The 18,835-nt window shown below is 32.9% G+C and overlaps 1 protein-coding gene across 1 annotated transcript in view; it reads left to right on the top strand.

Moving 5' to 3' along the window:
• Nucleotides 1-18,835, top strand: part of PTPRQ (protein tyrosine phosphatase receptor type Q) — a 165,476-nt gene that overhangs the window by 112,209 nt on the left and 34,432 nt on the right. The window contains exons 30-35 of the mRNA XM_039838923.1: nucleotides 276-342; nucleotides 3,150-3,308; nucleotides 3,799-4,021; nucleotides 5,705-5,778; nucleotides 15,073-15,172; nucleotides 17,687-17,815. Of these exons, the coding sequence (XP_039694857.1) occupies nucleotides 276-342; nucleotides 3,150-3,308; nucleotides 3,799-4,021; nucleotides 5,705-5,778; nucleotides 15,073-15,172; nucleotides 17,687-17,815 (752 nt within the window). The remainder of the gene's footprint in view (nucleotides 1-275; nucleotides 343-3,149; nucleotides 3,309-3,798; nucleotides 4,022-5,704; nucleotides 5,779-15,072; nucleotides 15,173-17,686; nucleotides 17,816-18,835) is intronic.

Here is an 18,835-nt window from a genome sequence, read left to right on the forward strand (position 1 = left end):
AACCCTTTCCTGGTCTCTGTGATCAGGCTATTTAGGTCACTCATCCTTTGTTCTCAGGGACTGGCAACATAAGATCTGTTTTAAGCATTACTTTACTGTAAATGTTCTTCCCCCATGTATTATATGCATTTAAGTGAGTGTATGAAAAATATAATAGGCTACATGCAATTGTTCTTAAAAGTGAAATCATTTTTAAACTACATATAACCATAATCAGTCATGTATACACATAAGCGATAATTTGAAAATAGTAACAAGACATTTCTTTATTTTAGGTTTATGCAATCAATAGTGCTGGTGCAGGGCCAAAGGTTCAGATGAGAATAACCATGGATATTAAAGGTACAAACACGAGCTGCCTTTCCACAAATGCTGTTGTTTTAATCAAACAATAATTATAATTTGAATTCCATATTAGACTTAAAGATGTAGCCAGGCTTTTAAATGATGCATATATGTATAATAAGCATATTTAAGTAATAATGTATGCTTGTTAAGTTATAATTAAAATGTCTAAATAATGATGCAAATTACCACATTAAGTAAAAAGAATGCCCACCTGCTATTTTTCTTACGTTTCTTTTCCTCTAAATTTAAACTTTTCTGAGACAAATTTTACAGTCTTTTATTTTGCTTTTTAATTTTATTGAAAACAAAACTCATTCTTTAAATTATTTATGACTAGAAGTTGGCTAGTTCTTATTAGACTCCTTGACTGACATTTATTTATATTGAAAGTCAGATTCTTTTTAGTTCATCAGATAGTGTTTACTGAACGACCACAGATTATGATTCTGACTATAGTAGATCTATCAATTCATTATTCTGACAGGTCGTTTTCATAGCAAATATAACAAAAATTTGGAGTCCATCTCCCCCTCAAATCCTAAAAAGATATTTAAGAGGAATTTATGGCCATTCAGTCATTCAGGTTACCTTCTCTGCCTAAGACGGAAAACATGCATGTGATTGTGCCATCTCTCTAAAAATCTATGTAAAACCTGCAGAGAATTAATTAATTAATTAATTAATAAGTTGTGGACTTTAATAGAATTTCGCCACGTGACACTTCTTGTTTTAAAGCAAAAAGTAACTTTTCTCAGTCTTTGGTAAGGACAGCAGAGCCCAGTGATTATAAGAAAAGGGTAAAGGGGGTCATATACATGGTGACAGATTTGGCTTGGATGGTGAACACACAATGCAATATACAAATGATGTATTATGGAATTGTATGCTTGAAACCTATGTAATTTTATTAACATCACCCTAATAAATCTAATAAAAAATAAAAGTGCCGGCTCTGGGCTGAGTCTAGCGTCAAACTGCTGAGATCAAATCCTGGATTGGCCACGTGATATTCGTTTGACTTTGGGCAAATTTCTTAACCTCTCTAAGCCTATATAGTAGAGATAATATTAATTCCTACCTCATAGATTATTGTGAGGATTAAAAGATATAATCTTTGAAAAACCCTAAGCTGGTGCCTAGAAACTAGTACTATCAAGAATAAGAAATATTTATTGTAAGGTAATGCTGATAAATTTTATCTTTTTATCAATCAGTAGTTTATATAATTGCAATACTATTTTGTTTTTAATTATTTGTTTTTAATTGATAAATTATGTACTTAGAATATACAAATATGTAAAGTCTTAAAAAGTATCAGCAATTTTATACAATGACTTCATAAAGAAAAGCCTGCATTATATCATCTTAATCTCGTTTTGTTATTTGGTGGCAGACATGTAGGTATGGAGGAACAATAAATACATTATATGAATTCTTTAGTAATACTTCTCATTTCAGATGCTTTGGTCATACCAGGCAAAGATGAATAATTCTGACTTTCCTCTTTTTAGAAGGCAGATAGACTCAAGACCAGTTATCTAGAGAAGGAATATGAGTAACGGTGGCAGTAGTGAGGTCCTAGAGAAATTAATTTTTCTCCAATAATATGAATAATTTTATTAGTAACATGGAGTCTCATTAAATTTACATTTGACAAACAACGTCGAGTTGGATAGTCATGTCCAATACCAGATTCTTCTAACTGGAAACTTTTTCTTGGAGACTCCCTAGCAGCCTAGCTGAGAGCGCCTCAGAACTCCCTGAAACCTGAGGCTCTTCCTGCTGAATTCTTCCCTCTTTCTTCCATTTCACAGGTGTCAGAACTGTGACCTGTGGTCTAAAAGCTCTCACCACTTAGTCCCACTCCCTGTCCCTTTATTCTTCACAGATATTTCCCCCAATCAACTTTCTACACATTTACTATCATCATAGCTTTTATGTCTCAGAGGAGTGACCTAAAGGATCAAATTTAAAAGATTTGGTTTCCTTTATAGTTTGTGACATAAGGCCCTTTCCTAATGCAGAAAATGGAAATGATATTGCTAATTTTATAGCATTACTGAGACATCTTTAAAAACGATTTGATGTATATGAAAATTGAAGTTTGATTAGCAACTTACTAATGCTCAAACAGCTAGTATATATAGCTATAAGATGAAATGAAACAAGCAGATCTTCTATAAGTATTGATTTTGGAGATACTTGTATGCATTGATGGTAGAATGTGAATTATCATAGCACTTCTAGAAATTGTTCTGGCAATATCTACTAAAGTTAAAAATACATATATCTTTTGTTCCAGAAATTCCACTCTTTGAACCTATTTCATAGAAATAAAAAGATGTTTGGTATGGATAACCTGGTGGGGGCGGAGAGGGAGGTACTGGTATGACTAAAGTAGAAATTGGTAAACCAGCTAAAGGAAGTAAAAGAAGAAGAAAAACACTAAAATGGTAGTATGATTTAATACACTTATTAAAATTATATAAATTATATAATTATATTTGGGTGAGAGCATATATAATTTTATTTTATTTAATATGTGAAGAAAAATCAGATTCCCAAAAAATCACATCTGGGCCCCATTATCTCAGGAAAGTCTCAAATATGTAATTATAACACCAGGAAATAATAATTGGCAAATACTTGCTGTATCCAAGAGAAACTGTTTCATTTGTCATTTATATTTGTCATCACTTTATCTGTAAATTACCTACATGAAATAAAAATTTTAAATATTTTTTCTTCTCTTCAGATACGACAAAAAATCAATTATAATGATATTTCTTCTTTGTTTATAGCTCCAGCACGACCAAAAACCAAACCAACCCCTATTTATGACGCCACAGGAAGATTGCTTGTGACTTCAACAACAATTACAATCAGAATGCCAATATGTTACTACAATGATAATCATGGACCAATTAAAAATGTACAAGTGCTTGTAGCAGAAGCTGGAGGTATCACCAAATGTCAACTTATCTTGTTAAACAGTAAAGTGTGAATTACTGAATGGTGTAGAAATTTCAGTTCAAAATTAGTAACATAAGATTGACTCTGATTATCACACAACTCGAGCTTAATAGATTGTCAATATTATCATTAATTATACTAATAATTTATTTATACCTAAACTATTTTACCAAAATAAGAGAAGGCATAGTTAGAATTTGTGATTTATTTATTCCATATGCTAGGAGGATTGTCTTAATTTTAACTAGAAGTCTTGGTAGTTTCTTTAGAGGTGTGAACAAGAGTATTACCCTTGAGTGAGTGATGTTTTTTCTCTACCTGGATATCCAGGTAAGTCAGCTGAATCATCCCTGGTGGTTCATAGAATGAGAGATATTGCATACAGATTTTCCTCATGCAATTATAAAGACATCTTTTACAAATGTGAAAGTACATTTATATATTACTTGTAATCATCATTCTTTTTTCTGAAAATAGCGCAGCATGATGGAAATGTAACAAAGTGGTATGATGCATATTTTAATAAACCAAGGCCATATTTTACAAATGAAGGCTTTCCTAACCCTCCATGTATGGAAGGAAAGACAAAGTTCAGTGGAAATGAAGAAATCTATATCATAGGTGCTGATCATGCATGTATGATTCCTGGCAATGAAGACAAAATTTGCAATGGACCTCTGAAACCAAAAAAGCAATATTTGTAAGTGTGATTTATACCTACCATGCATCATGTTAGCAAGCTAGTTGACATCTTTCATCCATCCATCCACTTATCTTTTCATCTTTGCAGTAAGCACTGAGCATCCATCACGTATTGTGAACTGATCTTTTATGCCTTAAGAATGTAAAGATCAACAAGGCATTGTCCTCATATTCCATGACATATAGTTTTATGGAAAAGCAGGCAAACCTAAACATAATTATGTTTGATCAGATAAGTGATATAAGGTCAATATAATATAAAAAATGTCCAATCAGAGAATATAGATAGGAGACCTTAATTCTTTACGTAGAGGACAATGAGACTAATGTATATAATATTTTGTGTTTTTCACTCATTGTTTTTGCCATATATGCTAATGATAGTTTAGAAACACGGTCATAGTCTTTTCATTAATAATGGCTTCAGTTTATCTCATTCATAGCAATAATTTTCTACTCTTTATGCTATCAAACATCTGAATGAATGCTTGATAGCTTTACGACTCACTTTAATATTTGATATTTCATAGATCCTAATAATTAAATATCATACTAAAAGTCAATGCTGATATTTTGGCTTTATTAAATTCTAAGCTAAATGGATTGTTTTTTCTATTAAATTGACTTATTTTGTGTCATAGACTACAATTTTTTAAAATCTTAAATTATTTGATTTTCAAAATACAATTTTTCCTGCTTAATATGAAAAATGCAGCTAGTTTCATCTTTGCCTGTTAATTAAATCAGTATCAAACTCTTTATAAATGTCCTAGGCAAAATTAACATTAGAAAAGTTAGAGAAGTTAGGCATTAAAAAAAAAGTATGCTCTACCATCTATTATCAACTATAGTTACTTTGGTTACTAAGTTATTGCCTGAAACTTAATTATCATACATATGACAGTTATGAAAAAGGTATATCACAAAGTTTCATATCTATTCAAATATTTTTATTTGCATATTTTTTCAAAACAGACTCTTCATTATAATCACAATAAAATCATAAGAATTTGAAAATAGTAGAGATTAAATTATGCATTGTAATTTTTTAATGTAAACTGGTTATATATTTTTAAATGCCTGAATTTCTATAGTTTTTAAATAAGGTGTTCGAGTTGTCTCTGTGGATGTCAGAAACACCCAGTGATTTTTAAGACTGATTCTCTCCTCCAGCCTTTTCTATTTCATATGTCATAAAAGCACAGAAAGTGAAAATACAGCTGTGCACACACAGAATTAAAAAGTATTGTTCTCAGTTGTATACATAGGAAAAAGATGGTCTACGTGACCATTCTAAATCTGGTTCACCAGTATTTTCAAAGGTGGTTGATGTACTTTGGTTATTATGCTTTACATTTTTAAAATATGTTTGTGCAACACACTTTCACAGAGACATTAAATTATTTCATCCAAACAAATCTGTTAGGGAGCTGCTGACTGCTCTTGAGTCCACCCAAATTCTTAATCGCTCTCTCAAGTTCAAGAGGTCCATATATAGGATAATTATTCATCTCACATAAAGATAGTTTATATTTGTCCTGATGGTGAATGAATTCCAAGTTTACATCTTGTAAATCCATTTTTTCTTGAATAAAAATGTTTGTTTTTAATAGCTATTTGTTAAATTATTCATAGAAAATTCATACAAGTTATTGGTTTCTATTTTTTTTCTATTTCATAGATTTAAATTTAGAGCCACAAATGTCATGGGACAATTTACTGACTCTGATTATTCTGACCCTATTAAGACTTTAGGTAAGACGTGTTTTGCAATTTACTTTCATTTATACTCAACATGCTAATCACTGTGCAACATTCATTAGTAAATGTATTAATCCATGACTGAATGTCCTCAAGTATAAATTCATTTCAAGGTTAATTAACCTAAGAAAAAAATTGTATTTTTTTAAATATTCTTTTAACAGATATATATTCTATCCATTCAAATCTGTACATAGATTTTGATATGGTATTGGTTCTATGCTGATGTATATTAACATTATACTAAGCAAATATTTATTTATCAGTTTAATAGACACTTATAGTAAAATATTTTTACCTAATAAAAATGAAAAATGCTTATGAAAATTTTTCTGAAATAATCTTAAAAACTAGGAGCTTGTTGGTCCTCTTTAATTTCATTTTCTTTCTTTCAATTACATCCACCAATCAGGATTGAATAAAACACAAACATGGATTGAAATTTAGTCAGATGCAAATATATTTCTTTCCTCCTCCTCCTCCTTCTTCTCTGTCATCACCATCATCATATCTAACATTAAATATTCTGTGCCAGGCACACTTTTAGTTCTTTGTATGTATTTACTTGATGGGCTCTTTATCTATCCTTTAATTTAGGTCAGTGGTTCTCAACCACAGTGATTTTACTCTCCAAGACACAATTTGCAATGTATAGAGCTATTTTTTATTACAACCACGGGGGCTGAGCTATTGGCATCTAGGGGGCAGATTCTGCTGAACATCTCATAGTACACAACATGGCCTCTTACAGCAAAGAATTATGTAGCCCATAATGTCAATAGTGCTGAGGTTGAGAGACCCTATTCTGTACTAATGATAGCTCCGTTTTATAGATGAGGAAACCAATGCTCATATTGAGTAATTAAGTAGGTGGGCCAGGATTCCAGTACAGATTTCATAATACATTACACTCCAAATACAGGATTTAGACTTGGATTGAAATTTTGGCTTCTCCGCTCAAGGAAATAATTTAATTTCTATAAATCTCAGTTTCTTTGTTTGGAAAATGGTAATAATAGTATCTACCTTGAAAGATTTAAATAAAGCAACGTATGTAAAGACATTAATATTTATAGTTAGGAAATTGTTAAATGCTTAATAGCCTCTTTTTGAATAGGTTATAACCAAAGACTTTAGAAACATACTTCTTCTTTAGAAACATACTTCTGTTTCCCTAGAATTTCTCTGAGTGGATCACAACTTCCAATTTCCCTGCATGAGGCCTTGAGAATGTAAAACATGGTTTACTCCTCAGGTCCACAGTCTATCATCAGCTGCAATAGATTTCAGTGAGAGTTGTGGCTGGAAGATAATTGTTCCACCATCTCCAGTCAGAAATTCTCACCAGGCTGTGGCATATCAGCTGTATAAAAAGCCAGCTTCTGCAGCCTCCACTTAGTTAAGGAAACTTTGTATCTTGAAGAAATAACAAAGGGGCATTAGGTTTGCTATATGCCTATTTACAGAGGAATAACAAATTTCTTTGACGATGATAATTCTATAAAATCATGGGTTTGATTACTTTTACCCAATAATTTAATCAATTTTAAACTGTATGATTAGACTTGTGATATTGAAATTGTATGTGTTTCTTGATTTGATAGGTGGGTTTATCACACTCTAATACCAGCACAGTAAAGTAAATGTCTTGAAGGCATCGACATAATTTCCTGTAGGTTACAGCATTCAGAAACTATTACCCCAGCTATCTAGTGAGCCTACTGTGCTCACTGATAGAAGAAGAGACAAAGACAGGGTGGATAGCTCATATGTCCTGAGAGATGACATTTTGTAGGAGCCGTACTGAAAAGAGATCGACTTGCCCTGTTGTGTGTTGTGTGCCATGTCTCTCATAGCTTGTTGGTTTCATACAGATTATTTATGTAAGGACCACACATTCAGTTATCTGAGAGACAAAGCTGAGACATCCGGGTAACAGGAATGAGAAACAAAAGCCATAAAAAGCGGAAAAGCCAAGCATCTGGGATTATGGTGACAGGGAAATGATTCTTCTGATTCAGCCAACTGGCTTCCCTCTGGCCAAGGACGGGCTCTTCCCTCACTTTGGTCATAGGTAGTCTGTGTCCTCGGAAATGGTCTTCTTTTCTTCCTGTCTCTCACAGCACTGTGAGTGGAATACAATAATTAATTCTAGAAATTAACAAAAATACAGTCAGTTCTTGGTTCCTTCTTTGGAATCATAACTACCACCATGCCAGTCATTCAGATACTAATGTCTGTGTGCCCTAGTAACAACAGGAGTCTAGAAGGGATGTGGAGATGTGGAATGGAAGGCGGAGAACAGGATCTTACCAGGGCTAGGGAAGGAGGACCTCATGAGACATAGACTGGATGCAGTAAGTAGAAAACCACTAGGTTGGTAAGGGGTGATGACAAGCAAGGATCCCATGTATCTGTGGTCAAATTTCTCAGAGTTCATATATTATCTGCAGACCAGTAATGTAGGGAAAGCCTTTCAGGTTCCTCATTAGAATGGCCTTCCATAGGCCGCTGATAGATAGCAGCTTTGTAATAGGCTTTTACTCTGAATGCTTATTCTGAATTGAACTACATGGAGTTCTGCTATCTCATCATTTATAGCTAGTGAAATAGTGATAGGCAGGAGTGGAGGAAATTACTAGGAGTGCAGCCCTCAGTTGTGGTGAAATGAGACGTTCAGATTTGGAGTATGGAGTGTACCATTGGAGTGGAATTCCTCGATGACTAACAATGTAGTCCAGTCACTTTGCTGGTTAATGGATTTAACACCATCAATTTCTGTCCTCACATGAGTTTTCTACCTGGCTATTGGATGTTATGGTTTTGTGAAAGTCAGATTCAATCTGATGGATCAAGGCACCAAAGAGCACCCTCCAGAAATGTCCCTGATCCATGATCTGACATAAATAAAAGGCCATGGAATCATAAGGGTTTTCAGAAAAGGAACATTGCCAAGGAAGATTGAGTAGGAGTTCTCAAAAAGGAAATAAAGTTGACCATTTCTATAGTAGTTGGCTGTCAATGGCAAAAATGGTTTCATGGCTGTGAGAATGGGGGCAAGCACATAATAAAGTACATTGATATAATACCCCTGTTTTCATCATAAGATGACAAATGATGTTTGAGTCTTTTTTCTCTCAAATATATCATGTATTGGGATATATGATAGCATTTGCAACAGGCTAGTGGCTCTCAACATTCTTGACAAGCCTGATAAAGACTGTGTAAGTGATGAAAGTGTGTATGTGATCCCCGACTTCAGCGAAAGAAGTATAGATCCCATTTAGGCCATCAAACAAGCAATAGATATACATTCATTCACTGCTTTTTTGCACACCACAGGCAATGAGCTCCAAGCTGAGTTACCTATCAATAAAATTTTCAGGCTGTGGTCCTAAGTTAATATAGGGCAAATACTTCTAAGACAGACCATTTTGATAGACTGGACTAAAAAGTTTATGTTCAGTGAAAAGAGCTAACAAAAGTACAACTGAGAAGGAGCCAGGCAGAGCTTGTCTGGATCAACATAAATGTTTATGAGAGGAGTTTACGCTTAGAGAAATCTTGATCGCCTATAGGAATAAACTTGGGAGATGACATGCACCATTATTTTAATCCTAAAGAAATACAATGTATTTGATTTTTTCTCACTCAGGATTGAGCATTAGCATTTTTATTAACAAATTTACAAGAATCTCTTTTAAACTTTTTGAAAATCCTCTTTAGGCATATCAGTTCATGCACACTGCTAGTAGGCAATGTTTTGATTGCAAGGTTTAATTATAGAAGATTCCTGTGATTTGAAGACCAGACACTCCTTTCTGCACCTTACAGGATTTCATTAACACTGAACAAGATGAAACCTTAAACCCTATGGCAAAAGCACTCCGTGATTGTTTTCTTCTGTCATAACACTTCTTGTTTAATTATTATGGTAACAATGAAAAGGTACAGTATGCTCACTTAGAAACAGAAATAGGGAGTCTCTATGTTTTTTTGTTGTTGTTTGGTTGGTTGTGTTTTTTCTTTTTTGTTTGGTTTTGTTTTGTTTTGTTTTGTTCGCAGCAAAAAGACCACTTGCCCCCTCTCCCCAAACAATAGAGGAACAGGAAGTTTTATTATTAATGAGGCAGTGGAAATGTGGTCATGAACCTCATAAACTTTGCAATCAGACAGGCTTATTTCAGGCACTTTTGGCATGTATCAAATTTATGTAAACTTGGGTTAGTTATTTAAGAAATTAACTTCTGAAACCTTATTTCCAAAATGAGAAGAATAGTACCTACCTCATAAACTAACTGGGAGATTAAATCTGATGAACAAATGGATAAATGAATATGATAATGTTTATCAATAAAGATACCAAACATTATTCATGTGCCAAGACTTTTATGAGTGTTTTTATACGTAACCTTGTATATTCTTTACTACCCTATAACCTGATTTCCTGTTTATATATAGCCTCAGTTTATTGGTAAGAAATCTGAAACTGGGTCTTTAAGCAACTTGAGCAAGGTTGCAGAGCTAAGAAGTAGCCGAGCCAGTCTTAAACCCAGGCGGCATGACTCAAGTTGGTGTTGTACTTGCCGCCACTGTTACCACTTTGCCTGAAAATCGTTAAGTGCTCCGGGAGCTTTCAATTTCATTACTATTGGTGATATTCGTGCTCCCACAGACTTCTTATCCTTGCTGTACCATTTTCTCTTCTAAACATTTTAAATTATTTCTAGCTCTTCTCTTTTCACCTTCTTGTCTCAGTTTTTGAGGTTAACATTCACATAAGAGTATACTTTATTTTTACACATAAAGATGCAATAACGACTTTTTGTTTTTTTAACAATGAGTAAGTCTCTTTTTGCTACATTCTGGAAACCACTGTTTATTATCTACTTTTAATATTTTGCCACTCTGATGTATGAAAACAACATCTGTCTTGGGTACATTAATTTGTATTTCTGGAATCATGAAATTGAGTGACTTTTAGTAAATTTTTGTGGAGTATTAGGATATCCAAGGTGCCTAGGCCAAAAAAGAACTGCTTATATTTAAGTTCTGTTAAAAGAACTTATTTTCTTTTAAGATCAATAATAATCTTAATAATAAGATCATGTAACATGCACCCATATCAAGATCCAGACATTGACCTATAAGCTTGATAACTCTTTTAACTCAAGCTTCTTAACGTATAAAACTGGCTTAATAAATCAGATCCATATGTTGAGTTTAGACAATGAACATTTTAATCAAAAGATGATACTTATGAAAAATTAATTAGTACTTCATAATTATAAGCTTACTTACAGTAGTACATTTTATTATGCAAATACAATATAATTTAATTTGACCTTTCATAGAATTTTCTCTAGTAAGAAAATGATGTGTACTTATTCCAAAAAGATTTATGTTTGTATTTTTAAGCGAAAGAATTGTATTTTCTATGAAAGGATTTGAATAAGTGACTTCATCCTGTACTGATAATGCTCTGTGGCTACATGTATAGCAATGAATCAGAATTTGTACTCAAATCATGGCACATTTTGTCCTTTCCTAGTGGTAATTTTGTAATACATGTGCCCATAGGATTACATATTGTTTATTAATATGTCGTATGTCATTTCTTCACTTCACTTGACTAGTGCTTTGAAATGGTAATCTAATCTGAAAAAAAATTATTTGTGGTCTATGAAATCATTTTTCTCTCCCTCTGAGTTCTGAGGTTCAATGATTCAATACTACCTGATAAAGCTTCTTTATTAATCTTCATGTTTCCTTTCCCAAGCATATCCAATTAGAGTCAGCATTTGAAAATTCATAAAACAAAGCATTCGTATTTTAATGTATAAAAAAGATGTATCTAAAATACTTTATGAGCTACATGCTGCTATAGTGTCTTCTAAATTTAGCTGTAGATTCTAGAGGATCATAAAACTCTGATAACTCTTTGAGATTCAGTATTCATTCAAATCGACCATGCAGAATAGCCATAGGAACCCTTTCATACCATTAACATTTTATAATCACCAATCTTGGGAAAAAAGATGAAACATTAATCCTTGCATATTTACAGATAGTTAACCTATTTTATGTTGTCACTTGACTTTAATACTTTTTTACACTAAAATTATAAATTACAAATCATATAAATTAAAATTGATTATAATTTTAATTGGTAGCTGTTTTTTAAATAAACGAAAAATAATTTTTATATTCTTATTTGATTCAATGCCTGATCTTCAACCTGAAAATTTTTTATCTCTTTCAAAGTCAATATTTTTATTAGTAAACTTAGCAAATATTTATTGAGCATTTATTATGTTTGGTACTATTCTCTGAATTTGAAATACTGTTTGGAAGAAAATAAACAACCCCTGTCCTCAGGGAGCTTACATTTTGGACAGATAATTAATAATAAGGATAATAAATAAATGAATTGGAAAATATATTAAAAGGTGATAAGGGGTACAGAGAAAAGAAAGAGTGGAATACTATGCAGCGGATGTAGAAGGGCGGAGGCAGGAAGTGAGCGAGTTGTATCTTTCAGTTTTAAATAGTGGTGTCTTAGTTTTCTCGAGCTGCCATAACAAAGTACCATAGACTGGAGGTTAGAAGTGCAAGATCAAGGTTCAGTCAATTTGGTATCTGGTGAGGGCTCTCATCCTGGCTTGCAAAAGGCCTCTTTCTCACGGTCCTCACATGGCCTTTCCTCAGTGTGTGTGCATAGAGGGAGAAAGTCAGCTTTCTGATGTCTCTTATAAGGACACTAATCCTATTGGACCTATTGGATTAGTCTCAACCCTTATGACCTCATTTAACCTTAATTACTTCCTTACTCAAAATGTATTAACACTGGGGCTTATTCCTTCAATGTATGTCTTTTGGAGTCACATATTCATTCATAAGGGGTGGTCAGCATAGACTTCAGTGAGGTGATATTTGAGCAGACCCTTGAAGATAATAAAATGGCTATCCAGGCAGATACAAGGGCGATACTTTTCCAGGCAGAGCCAGAAGCTGACGCAAAAGCCCTATATCAAGAATGACTTGGTGTGTTCCAGGAACAGCAGGGAGGCCAGTCTGACTCCAGAGGAGTGAGCGAGGTGGAGATAGGAAGGGGAATTATACTTAACAGGGAAGCAGAGAGTTAATGAGGGGCCAGGTTATATAGTCCATTGGAAGGATTTTGGCTTTTCTCTGTGAGAGATGGTGATTTTAAATAGTGAGGTAATGTTTTAAAAAGATGAATGTTGCTTCTATCTTGAGAATATATAGAAAGAAGACAAGGAATGAAACAGGGAGACTTGTTAGGTGGCCATATAATAATTCCCATAAAATGAGATGTTGGCCTGGGTCAGAATGCTAATAGCAGGGGTAGTGAGAAATGAGTAGAGCATGCAGAAAAGTTTTGAGTAGTATAATGAACCCCCAAATACTTACTAATTAAATTTAATAATTTTTAACATTTTGCCACACTATTTTATTTGTGCATTTGTTCTTTTATTTCCAAAGTATTTAAAGTAAATCACGGAAAGCGATATATTCCACCCTGAAATACTTTACTGTTTCTCTAATAAGTACATTTTTCTCATATTGTCACAGTTAAACAGAATTAACAATAAATTCTTCATATTAAATAATATTACCTATATTTTCAAATCGTCCTCTGATTTTGTTCTTTGTACTTTGTTTTAATCAGGATCCAAAAAAGAGATTCACACATTATCTTCGATTGTTGTGTCTCTTAATCTCTTTTAATCCAAAAGAGACGTCCTCCTCTTTTTTCCCACTATGACATAGACTCACTTAAGTAACCAGTAGAGCTGTCCTGTAGGAGGTCCCATATTCTAGATTTGTCTGATTGCTTTTTCTTGGTTTCATTTACTTTTACTTCTTTCACTATTTTTACTTTCTTTTTAATTAGAAATAAGATTTAAAAAGTTAAATATTCACAATAACAATTTTTGGCAAGGATTCTTTACAGGTGTTGCTGCCTAGATTGAAATACCTCACATCAATAGTTGTTTAATATCTGGTTGTCATGTTTTCAATGACATTAAAATTGATCAGTAATGGTAGCAGTAGTGACATGATTCTTCATTGGAAAGTTGCTTTTTTCCTCCTTATAACTAGCAAATAATTAATGGGGTAATATTTTGGCATCTTATCCAATTAGTAAATATCCAATTTCCTATCATGCTCATAACCATTTCAGAATGCATTTAATGATTGTTACCTGAATCAATTATTTTGTTAGGAATATAAAACTGTGAATTTTTAATTTTATTATTCCTGACACATTTATTAAACAATGATCCTCAAATAAAGAGTTTTATTTCCTTCCTTAACTAAAGCAGTTGTTTTTTAATTCATAAAATACAGTTCATATGAGAAAGCCAGAAAAAAAATGCCTAATTTTCTCCCTTTAATTATAAATTTTTAGAGTAAGGAAATGGTACTCTGGTATATATAAATTAACATTTTTTGTTTATTTTTTTATTTCTCTTACATTGTATAATATCAAAATTCATAGACTTTGACTCATATATTGACTCTATTTCAGTCAATTTTAGTTTTTAATTATTATAAAGTTTAAATTGTTCATTCTTTGACCAGTAGGAACCTCTTCAAGAAGATCTTTTAGTCTTTTCATATCATTAGTCTTTGATGGCTTCTTAGCTTTATTGCTCCATTAGACATATGAATTCTTTTGGTTCCCTACTCCTACTTTGGAATTACCATCTCTTCAAGTTTTCTTAGTTACTTTAATGAAAAGAGTATATACTTTGAATATAAAGTCAACAGGATTCCCTCAAAGATTTTGGATGTGTTCTATGAGAGGACGAGAGAGTCAGGTATGACTCTAAGGTTTGGGCCTGAGCAACTGGAACTATGAAGTTACCATCAACTAGAAGTGGAGGGATGCAGGTGAAAGAAGGGAAGTATAGGAGTTTAGCTTTGGAAATGTTGATTTTTAAATTTTAATTACACTCTACTAGGCAATTGGATATACAAGTAGGTTCAACAGGTAACAATTAATTAGTCACCATCATATAGATGAAAATTAAAACCATGAGGCTGGATGGACTCACTAAGGGAGTGAGTTTCGGTAGACAAAAGAGATCCAAGGATTGAGCCCCAAAGTTAGAAGATATAGAAGAGTAACAAACACATTTGTACATTTTATTAGCATTCTTCAGCAATATTCCAAGAAAATATTTTTTTATGTTTTGAGATCCAAGAAAGTACTTCATAACAATAATTAATGATAATGTTATACTTCCTCTCCTTCAGGTGAAGGACTTTCAGAAAGAACTGTAGAGATTATTCTTTCAGTCACTTTGTGCATCCTTTCCATCATTCTTCTTGGAACAGCAATTTTTGCATTTGCAAGGTAAGATTTATCTGTACTCACATTGCTAGGATGCTTTATGGGAATTATTCAGTCATATTCCAATCAAGAGAGAGAAGCCACAACAGTTACTTGAATGGGAAACATTTAATAAAAAGAATTATTAACTAATAGAAATAGTTAACCACGAAAGTGGGTAAAAAAGAAATCTAAGAGGTCTAGAAATAATAAGTGCAACAAAGAAGCTTCTCTCTCTAGGCTGAGAGAGGACAAATAAAGGAACTAAGAACCAGAAAAAAACCGACTCCCAAAGCTAACACGGAATGGCTACTGCAAGCACATGCAGCCTATTGCCTATCAGTGAGCAAAGAAATACGACAGAGGAAAGGGACTGGAGCTGTTCTATAGAAGCTACCCATTATTATTGGAGGGTAGGCAGGCTGGAATTGGTCCTGGAGAAGAGACCTATGCTTGCTGGACGTTGTGGATAAGCTGAATTTCCTTGGTATCATTCACCCGTGGGAAAAGCATACACTTCAAAGGCAGCTAGAGCTCATCCAGGTGAGCGGCTGGGCTCCCATAGTGAATAATAATATTGCAGCATGAACCCACGAGGGAAGTGTCTTCCTGTCCCTATTCTCTTGCAGGGTCACTCTAGTATCCTCTGTTAACAAAGCTTAATATCCTGCCAGCTGGCAAAGGCGAAATGTTATAGAGTCAAGCTCCAACATTACAAAGCAGGGCAACAAAGAGTGGATTTCAAGCTGAGAGACAATAAAGTGAAGGTGCTAGACTTTCTACATTTTTAAAATAATTTATAACTATGATAGATTTAATTAAAATATTTTAATCAGGTCTAAATTTTAAAGTTAATACAGAGGAGATAATTTTTATAGTAAGTATATAGCACTTTAAAGATGTACAACTTCTTTTTACAGTGGGCCCCTTTCTCATATGTACTTTACCAGCATTTCTCTACTACATTTTCCAAGTGTCCTTCCAAATTCTCAACATCAGTCTCTTAATTCACCTATTGTTTATAGGACCTCAGAGGGAATCTTAGTTATGATCCTAAAATCTACTTTCGTAAGGCAGATGGCTGAGTTTAAGGAAACTTACATTTGCAAAAGTAACTGTTCTACTATTTTCCTAAGTAGTTCACTGGGCCTTATATTTATTTTATCTGAAGAGCATTGTCCTATATAAATTATGCCCACGATCAGTTTCATCTTGAATTTCTCGGATAGATCATTTGAAATGCTCTTGAAAAAGATTTTTTTTCTAATACCACATACTGTTCTCAGATTCAGCCAGAAGATAATGAAAGAAAATCCTTATTCTAGGCATTTTAAAGACATATTATGTAAGATATGGGTGCTGTCCCTAAGAAGCACACATCAGTCATATTTATATTGTTTTCCTGCTCTAAAATCTGTTCTGACTTCTCATTTCCTTCCCGGATGAACTCCTTATGAGGGCAAGAAATGGTCCTCTCTTATTCTCTATCACTTTCTTACATCTCTTCAGACAAACAGATCTATTCTCACCTGATCATTCCCTTAGGCTTTTATACAGCTCTCCTTTCGTTCAATCTACTGGAAGTGTGCCTCCTCCTCCTTCTCCTTCTGGAACACCCAAGTCACATCCTACTTCTTTACTTCTTCTAAATACTAAGAATTATAATCACTTATATAACGCTTTATAACTAATCAGATACTGTCTTATGAGTTTTAATTTGCATCTTTTTTTCTCTTTCTATGCTTTTCTAAATTTAGATTCTGCTTCTCAACTAAATTTTGTAATGTCCTTAAGGATCAGGACAATATTTTATACTTCCTATATCATCTCCAATATATAACTCAATAAATAATACATACTTGAAATGTGAAGGATAGATAGAAAAGCTAAATATTACTCTGTAAATTACCACACTATGTTATAGACAAATAAGCGTGTAAATGGCTTAAAATGAAAAGACATTAGTTTGAATCTCAGATTCATGTGACTTTTATTTTTGAACCTGAGTTTTCTGATTGTAAATAAAAATATACTTCACAATATTTTTTAAAAGTCAAGAAGACAGTTCAAAACACATTTTTATGTATTTTCACATATGTAAAAATGTTATGTGAATGTGAAAACAATGGAGCATTGTGTTTTAGCACTGGCATTGATAACACTGAGCTATTTCCACTTTGGCATATTTCTTGTGACAAATCCATGAGACAGCTAGAGGGGAGGAGAAGCAAGCTCACAACATCAGTCTCATTTGCTCTATATTTTAACTGTGCCAGTGACTCAATCGTTAATCAACTAATTCTCATTAAAATTTGAAACTTCAAGAAAACAACATGTTAAAAAATATGTAGTAGAATAGGTCTTATAGAATTCAGATGGAAAAAAAAGTTGAGTAGCTGTAAAATTGCAATATATTCAGAGAAGTGATCGTAACGAAGACATTATTTGACTAATGTCTTTACTTAAAAAGAAAATTAAACTTAATTTCATATGCTTTGTATGACATTTTCTTTTTGAACTTTATTACACTTATTTTAGAATTCGGCAGAAGCAGAAAGAAGGTGGCACATACTCTCCTCGGGATGCAGAAATTATTGACACTAAATTCAAACTGGATCAGCTCATTACAGTGGCAGACCTGGAACTGAAGGACGAGAGATTAACGCGGTGAGCACACTCCTCTGGGCGAACAGTGGTCCAGAGGGCCTGAAGCCATGACCCTGTTCTGACCTATGCTTGTTGGAAGTGTTTGTGGGGCTCCTATTTATACAGGTCACAGAGATCTTCTTTCAAAGGGTGACCTCCATCTTCTACACACTTCTCACTGGTGTTCAGAGAATCACTTAATCTTCTTAATACTTAAGAGTTCGATATATCTGAACCTCAGACTACAATGTTCAAGCTGGATTTTTTTTTTCGAGACAAATATTTTTATACATTAAATCTTTAAAATTGTGTTTAATAATTCACTTCATATGATAGATTTTTTTTATAGCAGATATTCTGGGAGTGTCCACATTTTTAATCAGAAGTTTAAAATAATTAAATTTGTAACTACTTGATATTATTTATATCATTCATATAAAAACCTTTCTTATAACTCCTTACTTTAATATATAGTATAAAATTACATTAAAAGTCTAAATTGTGTATTGTTACTTCATTTTTCAAATTGCTTAATATTTAAAAATTAAATACAAAGTAAAAATTACTTGTAGGAGGAAAAGTAAAAAATGTGTGTACTAAATGTCAAATGACACTTCATCAGTATGCATTAGAAATAGTAAAGTGAATGATTTTAAAGAATAACTAATTTAAAATCTTTTAAAATCATCATAAATTATTCAAAATGTTGGCACATTCAAAAAACTTCTGTCTTGACATGACTTATCAAATTCTTAATAAACACTATCATCAGGCTATCTTAACAAGCATAGATTCTTATAAGAGCCAATATTTTTGATGTTTAAATAAACATAATTGTTACAAGGTACTTGCACAATTCTGGTGAACTTTTAAAAGTTATTAACTCTGAAAATAGGCAATCAAAGGTCTTGAACTTAAAAAGAAAGCAATCATTTGTAGTCATCATTTACCAAAGTCAACCTTTTCCTAATAGGTTGACTTTGCAAGAATATTTCCAGCATATCTAAAATAACTAAAATGTGCTATTGCGGGAAGTGTCAT

This window comes from Pteropus medius, unplaced genomic scaffold (assembly GCF_902729225.1).
Source record: "Pteropus medius unplaced genomic scaffold, Ma_sr-lr_union100, whole genome shotgun sequence".
In the NCBI taxonomy this organism is placed as follows: Eukaryota; Metazoa; Chordata; class Mammalia; order Chiroptera; family Pteropodidae; genus Pteropus; species Pteropus medius.